This window comes from Mus caroli, unplaced genomic scaffold (genome assembly GCF_978045245.1).
Source record: "Mus caroli unplaced genomic scaffold, Mus_caroli_1 scaffold_4, whole genome shotgun sequence".
NCBI lineage: Eukaryota > Metazoa > Chordata > Mammalia > Rodentia > Muridae > Mus > Mus caroli.
The window spans coordinates 152436388-152448071 of record NW_028227259.1 but is presented as its reverse complement, the minus strand read 5'-3'; the positions used below and the strand labels follow the sequence as shown (position 1 = coordinate 152448071).

The 11684-nt window shown below is 50.4% G+C and overlaps 1 protein-coding gene across 2 annotated transcripts in view; it reads right to left on the bottom strand.

Moving 5' to 3' along the window:
* Window positions 1-550: 550 nt before the first annotated feature.
* Window positions 551-11684, bottom strand: part of Mtus2 (microtubule associated scaffold protein 2) — a 355323-nt gene continuing 344189 nt past the window's right edge. Inside the window, exons 12-15 of one of the 2 annotated variants that reach the window (XM_029477860.2) lie at window positions 10642-10740; window positions 8675-8794; window positions 5593-5690; window positions 551-3482 (exon numbers count right to left, since the gene is read on the bottom strand). In XM_029477860.2, the coding sequence (XP_029333720.1) occupies window positions 3269-3482; window positions 5593-5690; window positions 8675-8794; window positions 10642-10740 (531 nt within the window). In that variant the 3' untranslated portion in view covers window positions 551-3268. The remainder of the gene's footprint in view (window positions 3483-5592; window positions 5691-8674; window positions 8795-10641; window positions 10741-11684) is intronic. The other variant, XM_029477862.2, reaches the window with a different exon arrangement.

The following is an 11684-nucleotide window of genomic DNA, read 5'->3' as shown; positions in this document are numbered from 1 at the left end:
TGCCTCCATGAGATCCAACTGTAAGGCATTTTCCCTATTAGTGATCAAGGGGGGGAGGACCACTTGTGGGTGGTGCCATCTCTGGGCTGGTGGTCTTGGGTTCTATAAGAGCAGGCTGAGTAAGCAAGGGGAAGCAAGCTAGTAAGGAACATCCCTCCACGGCCTCTGCATCAGCTCCTGCTTCCTGACCTGCTTAATTGAGTTCCAGTCCTGACTTCCTTCAGTGATGAACAGCAATGTGGAAGTGTAAGCCGAATAAACCCTTTCCTCCCCAACTTGCTTCTTGGTCATGATGTTTGTGCAGGAATAGAAACCCTGACTAAGACAGCACCCATGGGATACACTAGGGCCAGGCAAGGTTGGACAAACTGGCCATAATCCATCCACAACAATGACTCATGGGATAGGAAGAGTGGCTGATTCCAGATTGAAAAATGAGCAAATGTGTATCTTAGCCTCTGTGGTGGTATGAATATGGATTAGCACATAGGATCGTCTATTCGAGCTCTTGGTTCCTGGGTGGTGGACTTTTGGGGAGAAATGGGAGAGAGGGATGCATAGCTTTGGCCTTGCTGAGTCTAGAGCTGAGTCTCCAGACTTGGTTCCAATCAACCCTGGCCCACACAGGAAAGGGTATAAAAATACCTTTTGCGTCCTCGTCTGCCATGTCGGGACCGAATGAGCTTTGTCTCCAGTTACACAGACCACATGGATCTCATGGGAGTCCCTCAGGTTCATTTTTAATACGCTTTTAGAGTTCAACACAAATATGGAGCACAGTTAACCAGAGGGGCAGGACAAAGAACATTGTGCCCCCTTCAGCTAATCCCAGAGTACCTGACCTCCAGCCCCAAACCCATCCAGACATCACAAGAATGCAGTCCCAGCCCAAGGCAACAGAGTTGCTGCAGGCCAGCAGGACCTCCTGACTCCATGAAGAACAGAGCTGTTTGGCAGGTCTGTCTGTAGCAGGAAGGGGAGGGCGCAGTTCCCCAGCCTGGGAAGGGAGAGACAGACTCGGGTTTCCATGCCGAGAGGTCCGGGTCATAGCAGCATGGAGACAGAGGGATCATAGCAGCTCTGGCCACCTGGATCTCAGAACTTAATTCAAGTGGGGTACCATACGTGATGGGTGTCTGTGATGGAGAAATGAAGCCAGGGCCATGGGGAGATTTATTCAAGTGCCCAGGGTCGAGGCTGATTAGGGCAAAGCTCTAGTCCACCTAATGAGGGTACATAGATCTAACATTGCTACCACTTTGACCACAACAGCCTAACATACTGCACCCACATTCTATAATCACATCGAACTTTGTATTGCTGAGTACCTTCCCTCAGCAGGTACAGCTGTGGAGGCGGGTCCTAACTTGGAGAGCTAAGCGGCCAACCAAACTTATACCTGCAGGTTGTGCCTGCTAAAAGAATAAATATTTGTGTGTGTGTGTGTGTGTGTGTATGTAACTGACGTGGCATGGGCTACTATTATGGAATGCCCAGCTCAGTATCCCAGTATCATGCAGAGCCAAAGGGGAAAGACCTGTTTCTTCTCTGTGTATCTACCGTGTGTGTCTCCAGAATGGGCAAGACCCATAGAAGCTGGCTACAGTCAGATGCACCCGAGACCAAAAATGCCCAACTCAGAGCCATAGAAGGGATGCAGACTACCTTTGCCTCTGAGTCAGTTATGTGTGTCCTTGGAGAAGCTGACACCATGCCTAGGCCGTTTCTGCTTGGCTCCATGGCTCTTGTCATCTTGGGCATGCTCAAAGACAGGCAGGCCCATGCTTAGAAAGTGAAGGGTCTCTTGTCACATACAGGAAACAAAGGTATCGCGTTATCAGCACTGTGTTGACTGTTAAAACTACTTCTCTTTTGTGGATCATGCCTCTAATCTTCCATAGCACTACATGAATACCTTTCGTGGTCTAATTTCTACCGTGTTAGAAACAAAGGCCAGTCCAGTGGCCGATGGATGCCGGCTGGCCGTTTCACTGTGTTCCCTTGTCTGGGAGAGCCTTCTGGGGCTAAGATGGGACTACCGCCAGATGCAGCCCTGGTGACCCTCCAGCAGAAGGGACATGATCTAGCACCTTTAGAACCGGCTTCCCTCCTTTACTCAAGAGAGAAAGGCTGGTTTCTGGAAGCCTTGACTGGAACCCCTGAGCCATCTTGATGGGTGGTGATGGGGTCAAGTCATAGAACCAAACTGAAAATGGAGGTGTTGCCTATGAGAGGCCGTGACGGGAGCCATGGTGGCCCTACCAGCACTCCTCCGTCATGAGGATGGGCCATGCATGGTCTTGATTTTCTCCAAGTTCAGGCTCATCCTCGCTGCCAAAGCCACATGCTCCCACATTTTCCTGAGGACGCAATACTAGCTTGATGATGGATTCCAAGATGCCATTTGGGGGGTGGGGTGGGGGGGAGCAAAACTGGTGTTTTCAAGATAACGAATCACTAAGGGGGAAAACATTGGCCAGACTATATGACCCCTCAGTTCCCCCCACCCCGCTACATTTCACCTCCTTGGGATAGGAGAAGTCATAATTAAATCCTAAAGTGGGGTACCCCACTTCACGTTGGACTAAGAAGCTATTTTTCCAAAGGCAGTTACCATCTACAAATCGCTGGTGTTTAGGTTAAGCAGGGGACCACTCGGTGGCAGATAGGCATGCTTCTACCTTTTCTTTTCTTTTCTTTCTTTTTTTTTTCTTCTCTATTTTGGGTAGAAATATTTCCAGGAAACTAGATAGAAATGCATTTTCATTTCCCAATAATTCTTAGGCACAAGTTAGAAAACTGCTGACCGTCACTAAAATATGTCAGCGCATCGCGTTATAAAAAAATGCAATTCGGAATCGCCACAGGTGTATACCCACACATCTGGATATACACATGCAGCAGTCGGTACAAGGAGGGTTTTGTGTATTCAAAATGGAGCTGTCTGTGACTGACCTAAAGTTCTGCCATGGAAGTTCGTCGCTCAAGGACAATTGGAGTTGTTTCTCTTTTGCTTCTCACTATACTAAAACATTTTTTTTTTTTCTTTTTGTGGACACCAGACTCTGCTGCTTACGTCTTCCTAAGCGCCAATACCAGGTCGGTCTTGCACAAGGGTCAGAGAGGACGCTGCCTAAGATGCATTGTGCAGCTACCGAGCATGCGCACTGTGCAGCTACCGAGCATGCGCACAAGGTGGCCACCGGCACCTGGCCAGCACGCCCTCAGATGGGCAGAAGCCTGAGCTCCTGTGGGTGGCAGGGTGATGTCATCTAGGTGTGGTACTGACTCTGGCCGGAGAGGAGGGTCCAGAGGAGGAGCCTCTGTACACTGGAGATGTAGGGGAGAGTTTAATTGGGCTGGTTGGGTCCCCCGTTTGGAGCTTCCAAAGTAGTTCTTCGTTGGTTCGGCTCAGTCTCTTCTTTTCCTGGGTCTCTTTCTCTACGTATTCCTGGAGGTTAGCATTTTCCTCCGACAGTTGTCTGCATGAAAGAGAACAATGGTTAGGCAGCAGGCGGGCTTACTAATGCAACTGAGGCTGACGGGCAGAGGCCAGGGGCGATACCTCATGGCTCACAAGTCTCTCTGCTGGGTTAGGGGAGGTTGTGGGCAGTCGTGCACAGAGAAAGGTTAGAGGCTGGAGCAGAAAGGGGGGAGATGGTAGGCCACATGAGCATGCTGCCAGAGGCCCAAAGGAGAGGTCGCTTAGAGAGATGGAGATTGCCTCTGGCTGTGATCAGGGTACCGACTAACAGCTGCCAGTCAGCCAGGAAGATTTTCCCGCTACCTCCTGCCCTAGGTACACGCCTCTGTGAGCGAAGTCATTAGCTCTGCTGTAGAGTCGGTCTGTCTACCTGTCTGTCTGCTGGACCACAAGCCCTAGAGGGCAGGGGTCGAGGCTCTGTTATGTTCTTGGCTGGCACTCAGAAAAACAGATGTTTGTTCACTGTTGACTAATGAAGGGGGCAGAAAGGCATGGTGTGTGTGTGTGTGTGTGTGTGTGTGTGTGTGTGTGTGTGTGTGTGATATGATATGGTGCTTAAGTTGCTGGCTTTGCTGCATGTTTTCAGTAATTACTGTAATTAATGTGTGTAAGTGCATGCATGTCTGAGAACCACTTGCATGCAGTGTCTATGGAGGCCAGAAGAGGGCGTGGGTCTCCTGGAACTAGAGTTACAGATGGTTGTGCGCTGTCAAGTAGGTACGGGGAATCAGACTTGGGTCTTCTGGAAGAGCAGCCAGTGCTCTTAACCACTGAGTGGCCTGTCTATTCCATTATGTGTTTTAGAAGTGAAAGATCCTGACAATGTAAAAGGTCACAGAAGCCTTGAAATTGGCAAAACAGATTTCACTGTTAGCAGAACTAGCTTCACTGATTTAGAAAAATAGAGGTGCACAATGCTCTGGCCGCTCCTTGAACCTGTGTGTCTGCCAATGTTCTGACCGTTCCTTGAACCCATGTGTGTGCCCACTGATGAAGCTCATTGCCAGGTGTTTGTGATATTGGTTGCTGGGAAAGACCAGCAACCACAACCGGGCCAATCCTGAGTTGCTACACCTGCACCAGACTCTTTCCTTGTACCCCTCCCATACCCATTTCTTGAGAAATCATTTTAGAATAGACATTGTTTAGATCAGGAAATCCCCTATTCCCTCCTTCTCCTCCCCCCACCCCCGAGGGCCTATAAAAACTGGGACCCCTTCCCCCTCGGGGTCGACTCCTCTACCCCTGCATATGAGTCGTCCCCAGAGCTCTGGTGCTATTATCCCACAACTTGAGTGAGGGTCTCCCTTTGGAGCTCTTTCAGAAGGTGATAGCTGCCTCCAGGAATCAACAGGTAGAAGTACAAATACAATTTACAACTGGATGGGCTTAAGTCCTGAAAAGGTACTCTGGGCCCACACCTGCACTTGCCGTCTGAGGAAAGGTGGCTGGGTACGTGTGGGCGCGTGGACAGGTGGTATGTCAGTGGATCAGCATGCATGTGTGTAAGTGCACGCATGTGTGAATGGATGTATGCATGAGTACGTGCACATGAGCATGTGTGTACACAGGATAACATATCACAGCCTCACTGAGGAGACTGGTCCAGCAGAGTGGGAAAAGGCTCAGGTCTCCATCTCACTCGGGCGACTTAGCCTTGCCGAACAAAATAACCTGCAGCTGGCCACGGGAGCCCAAGGTGTTTTCACCCCACTCTGAGTGGGGGGGTCAAGGATGACTCCCAATTCTTGCAAGCAGGGCTCCTGAGGAAAGACCCTGCAGGGATCTGAGCTTCTGGAATACTGGGGTTACCTAGCCGTGGTTCTCCTTAGCCTGCGGACACCCCACTGATGCTCCTCTGCTAACCTCTAGGATGAAATCTTCCTGCTGTGGGGCCCTGCTTCCTGGGCTCATGGTCTTCACTCACGGGGAATGGGGCAGGACGTGAGGCAGAGCTGGGATGTGCACCGAGGGGTCGCAGCCGTGTGCTTTTCTTCTGATCATGTGAGAGGCACCAGGAGATGATTCAGACTGGATACTGCGACATGCAGATGTTCCAGGAAAGCCATTCTGAGACGGGCATGTGATCAGAAATGGGGCCCACCCACCTGGTGACAACTGTGTTCTGGTCGATCCTTGCTTTGAGGTCTTCATTCTGCTGCTGGAGCACCTGGATCCTTTCTTCCAGGATGATATTCTTCTCCACCTAGGAAAGGGACACAAGTGAAGAGATGCCCACCAGCCAGCGGCAAGCCGTTGGTCCTGGCTTCTGCACTTTGGAGGATCTCCGGGAACAGTGCTTTGCTAAACGCCCTGCTCAACACTTTTGTGGGCTGGAAAGTCAGGCGAGATGGATAAGGGACCAGCATAGCCCTTTGCAGAAAGACAGAGCAGAAAATGCCAGAGTGCACTGTAGATAGTAAAAAAGCACTGCGGTACATATTTTAGACTCTCTGTATGTGTGTGTGTGTGTGCATGTATGAGGGAGAGAGAGAATACATACATATTTTTATAGTGAGGGTTACAGGTCACTGTCATGATCAGAATCAGGCTGTGGATCCCAATTGGTGGTCAACTGCAGTGAGTCACTGTCCCTTGCCAGGCACACATACTTGGCCCTACTCAGGCACTTTTGAATTAATGGGGCTAGAGAGCCAAGTATTGTGGGCATATTCTTTCCTTTCTAGCCAGAACAACAAAGCAAAGAAGCCTAGAAGTCTAAAAGTCTAGGGGATCCTCTTGGATTTGAAGATACAGAAGCAAAGGTCAATTTTTAAAAAACAGACAGGGGAAGCCTTGGCACCCTATTAGAAAGGCTTATTACGGTGACGGTCTCCCCGGTTTATGCCATCTCTCCATCACTGTGGGATCTAGCTGGTGTGTGCTTTCGTTCTAACTTTAGAATTTTTTTTAAGAGGCTTTTACTATGTAGCCTTTTTAATTGACTATAGCCTCTGGAACTTGCCGTGTGACTCAGGGTGCTCTGGAGTACACAGCGACCTTCTACTTTAGCTTCCCAGCTGCCACAGTGCCTGGGATGAGCCCCCACACCTGGATTGTCCCATGAAAGGGGGGGGGTGCATTGACTGTTCCTGTAGCTAGTTGTCTTAGTCAGGGTTTATGTTTCTGCATAAACATCATGACCAAGAAGCAAGTTGGGGAGGAAAGGTTTATTTGGCTTCCACACTGCTGTTCATCACCAAAGGATGCAGGACTGGAACTCAAGCAGGTCAGAAAGCAGGAGCTGATGCAGAGGACATGGAGGGATGTTCTTTACTGGCTTGCTTCCCCTGGCTTGCTCAGCCTGCTCTCTTATAGAACCCAAGACTAGCAGCCCAGAGATGGTCCCACCCACAAGGAGCCTTTTCCCCTTGATCACTAATTGAGAAAATGCCTTACAGTTGGATCTCATGGAGGCATTTCCTCAACTGAAGCTGCTTTCTCTGTGATAACTCCAGCCTGTGTCAAGTTGACACAAAACTAGCCAGTACACTAGTCTTTAAAGAAAACTGCAACTTGCTCACGAATAGGGCTTGGGAATCCTTGCCAAGGACTGGAGCAAGGCACACTACCTGCCCTTCATCTTTATTCCCAGGAAGTGGGAAATAATAGATCCCCAGGGCAGAAAGTCATACAGACCTTCTGCAAAGCCAGAGCATGGCTGAACATAGCCAGATCAGCCCAGGAGCTCGTGGGTGGTTCTTTGCAGACAGCCCAATCACTGAGAGGAAGATGGATGGCTGCTTCAAGGGTCACCCTAGCCAGGGCACATGACAAGATCAGGTCTGTGTGGCCCCTGTGGTCTGTGGTAAGTGCTGTGCTGTTGGGAGGAGCTACGTGGCTCCCATTGCCCAGGACCGTGGTAACAGACACACCTGTCTCTCCACTGCCTGAAACACACCTGTGCAACAAGAGATGCCTGCAGCAGAGAGACACTCGTGGACCAATGCAGCAGGCGCTGCTGGGTCAGCTCCTGGTTTGTGCAAACCATTTGCAAAGGATGTTTCAGAGACAAATGGGGATGAGATGTGCAGTAACTCTTCGAAGCTGGAAGTGAGATACACGTCTGTAATCTCGGCACGCTGGTGGTAGAGGCAGTGGGATTATAAATTTCAGACCAGCATGGGCTACGTAGCAAGATCCTAGCTGGGGGGTGTGTGTGGGGGGGAGACCTGTTCGTTGGAAGAGGGCTATAGAACACTGTACAAGACAAAATTTGGTGTGTGTATGTGTGTGTGTAGGAGAGAGGGGCATTAAGACATATCTCTGAGAAGTGTTAATGGTAGAAGGAATACGATATTCTAATTTTCTTATTTTTGTTTATCTTTCCTACAATGTACACATTCTCTCTTCCTCTTTCATAGTAGCAATCATTTAAAAAATAACAACAAATGGGGCTGGAAAGAGAGCTCAGCTATTAAAAACATTTATGGCTCTTGTGGACCTGAATTTGGTTTCCAGCACACACTGGTCAGGACGCTCCAGGAGGATCTGGCACCCTCTTCTGGCTTCAGTGGGTACTACACCTACATGCACAGAGAATACATAGTTTTTAAAAGCCCTTATCTGGGCCTTGGGCCTCTAGGAGGGGACAGATATTGCTCTATTTCCTCAGGCTAGATCCCAGGAACCTAGCTGATGACCGAGGGGCAAAGTCTTTGTTTTGAACTGGATGCTCCTGTCCCTCCAAAGCAGCTGAACCCCTCTCCCCCAGGTGCAGTTCCAGGACATGGGGTCTTTGGAGGTGATTGGCTCATGAAGGTGGACTCCCATGACTGAGATCTCCGATCCTCCTGTCACATGAGGATTTGGGGGCACTCCTCCAGGGTTGCCTTGTGGGCTCAGCCACTCGCAGACTGTGTACAACTGTCTCCCTTCCTAGGCTTCTCTCTTGTCCTGTGGCAGTACCATAGCCCAGGTTAGCTGTTGCAATGGAAAGACAGAGCTTTGCCCAGGCCTGGTAAACAACAGCGATGGATCGTTCCTGCTGTCGTCTTAGTGGTGGAAGGACACGAAAATGATTGGAGAAGTAACCAAAAGAGACCACCAGGACTCCTTTCAGAAGTCCTGGCCTTGTGAGAAGTCCGCGGTTTGCCTGTGAGCCACAGGCAGGGAGGGGCACCCCTCACCGAGCACTGTCACCAACAAGAGCCACAGCATCCGCTCTCTGGAGCAAGCAGGCCAACTCACCAGCTTTTCCAGCTCGATGATCTTCTTCTCCTGCAGGTGGATCTGCTGGTTCTTCATCTCCAGCACCTGCTTCAGGCTCTGCATGTCTTCTTCCAGGTGCTGGTATGGAGCCAGCGCGATCTACAAGGGCAGAGTGTGCGTTTCATACCAGGTTCCCGGCCCAGCACGCTGTGACCCGATGTTCTGTATGAACCAGCCCAGTGTGATTGCTGTGCTTCTGCAATATATAGCCATAGCACCTGCGCGGGAGCGGGTGCCAGCACCTCCGAGAGGGGATTCCTAGGATAACACAGGCTCTGACCCTCCTCCCACAGGACTGGATCCCCAGGGCGCTGGGGTCTCATGTGTCTCGCCCCTGTCCTTAAGTTCATGCATAGGAAACAAGCCAAGCGCTTTACAAAGCAATGTGGATGGAGGAGGTCTCTCAAGGCTCCGCCCCTAGATGAAGAACTATGGGTAATCAATGGCTACCAAGGGGCGGGGAGGATCGGTCGTTCCCGGATTGGTTACCCAATTCCCTGTGGTCAGCCCTAGTAAACACATGCACATATGAACAGCATTAGACAGACTCAGCAGGTCTAATTGTCTGTCTGTCCGTCCTTTTGTCACAATAATGATCAAAGAAGAGGTCATGAGGCCGAGAGAGGGGCCACGGAGGAAGTGGCAGGGAAGAGTGTGGGGTGGAAATAATGGTGCTCATGTACAGAATCTAACAATAATAAATGTTAAAGAAGATTTAATATGCTCAATCTATCAAAGATACCATCCCCTAATTTTGTTAAAAGAAACTACCTTTTTAATTTATTTTTATTTTTTAATATACATTGGTGTTTTGCCAGCAAGTATGTCTGTATGAGGGCGTCAGGTCCCCTGGCAAAGGAGTTACAGATGGTTGTGAGCTGCCAGGCGGGCTCAGGGAATTGAACTCAGGTCCTCTGGAAAAGCACCCAGTGCTCTTAACCACTGAGCCATCTCTTCAGCCCCATCTGCCCGCCCCCTCACTTTAATCCCCTTAGAGACAGGGTTTCTCTGTGTAGCTTTGGCTGCCCTGGTACTCACTTTGTAGACCAGGCTGGCCTCAAACTCACAGAGATCTGCCTGCCTCGACCTCCCAAATGCTGGGATTAAAGGTGTGAGCCACCACACGCGCAGCTTGTTCTGTTTTTTTAAAAAGCCGTTTATGAGAATGACGCGGGGGCTGGTGGACGTGAACAAGTAAAACGGTGGGACATCAATTTGAATTTGAATTTCAGAGAGGCAACATTGAAAACCCAACCCAAGCTAGCTGCAGTAGCAGGCTTGTAACACTGGCCACGCAAGAGAAAGAGTCAGGAGGGTGGGAGACTCTGTCTCAAAATGAGAAGGGGGAGGGGGAGGAGGGGGAGGAGAGGGGAGGAGGAGGAGGGCTAGGGCTTTGGCTCGGTGCTGGAGAACTAGCCTAGCGCACATGCAGCCCTAGGTTCAATCCACTCCCCCACAGGGTAAAAAACAGTATAGTATTTCAATGGATGGTGCCCATCCTTAACTTAGTTCACCTCTCTCCAACACTGCGTTAGATGGTAGGAGGTTTTCCAGCTATTATTGGGGGGGGGGGCGGGAAATTACCTTCTTATAAGTCACATCTTAGCTGGCCCTGTCCAGTGCTTTCACATCTGTGAAAGCAGGGTATGGACTGTCTCCAGCCGGAGAGGAGGTTACATCATTGGTACCCAAGGCCCCTGCCTGAGGAATAATGTGGGATTTGGCAAGAAATGGCAGGTGCTGGAGAGACCCAGGGTCTTGGGGAGCCTATGGTCTGTCTTGGGGAGAGGAGCTGTCAGGCACTGAACACACATCCCAGAGATGTTGGGGTCCCTCCCTGCAGCAGCAGTGGCTCAGTGTGGAGGCCTTGTCCTTGGGCAAGACTGCAGAGGAAGCCAGCTCATGTCCCCACACACTGGGTGGCCCGGGTGGGCGGCCATGATTACCTCTAGCTGCTCCTCCGTGGTTTTCCTTAGAGCTTCCTCAAAGCGCCGAGCTCTGTCACGCAGAGATTGGCTCTGAAAAGTTAGCGTGTCCACCTGGTCCTGCAAGTGACAACAAGAGATGTCCCTCCAGGGGCCACATGGATAGATGCAGTGGCAGCTGGGGGTGGGCAGGCTAGTTTTCATCAACCTGTCACGAGTTGGGAAGAGGGACGCTGTCAGATTGTCTGTGTGGTATTTTCTCCGTTAATGATTAACGTGGGTACGATCAGCCCACTGTGGGAGGAACCATCCCAAGGCAGGTGGTCCTAGGCTGTATAAGAAAAGTAGCTGAAGCCGGGCAGTGGTGGTGCATGCCTTTAATCCCAGCACTTGGGAGGCAGAGGCAGGCAGATTTCTGAGTTCGAGGCCAGCCTGGTCTACAGAGTGAGTTCCAGGACAGCCAAGGCTATACAGAGAAACTCTGTCTCAAAAAACAAGACAAAACAACAACAAAAACAAAGGTAGCTGAGTTAGCTTGTACAGCAGTTCTCCTCTGCTCTCTGCATCAGTTCCTATCTTCAGGTTCCTGCCTTGGCTTCCCTCAATGATGGGCTGTAACCTGTCAATCAAACAAACACTTTCCTTCCTAAATTCCTTCAGGTCAGTGTTTTATCACAGCAACAGAGAAGCAAACTAGGGCCCCAAGAGAGAAGGCCATCTACTCTTCACTGGATCCTCTCATCCCAGGCTCATGGCTGACCCTTCTGACCTCAGGGTTGGGCTATCCTATGAGGGGCACCACACATTTTTATCCAGCTTAATATTCTCCCCACTCAACCAGCAGCCCCGTCTTGGGGCAGCGGTCTTTGTGTGCTAAAGGAATGGCAGCATGTCTGTGGTACACAGGACTCCTTCCTGTTCAGCTTCACAGCGATTGTGGCTAAGGAGACACCTGACCCCAAACCAACCACAGTGATGATGTCATCACAGAACATGAAGTGTGCTTGCCAGCAAATTTGCACTCTCCATGACTAAAGAGCACCTCTTCATCTACAGATCACTTG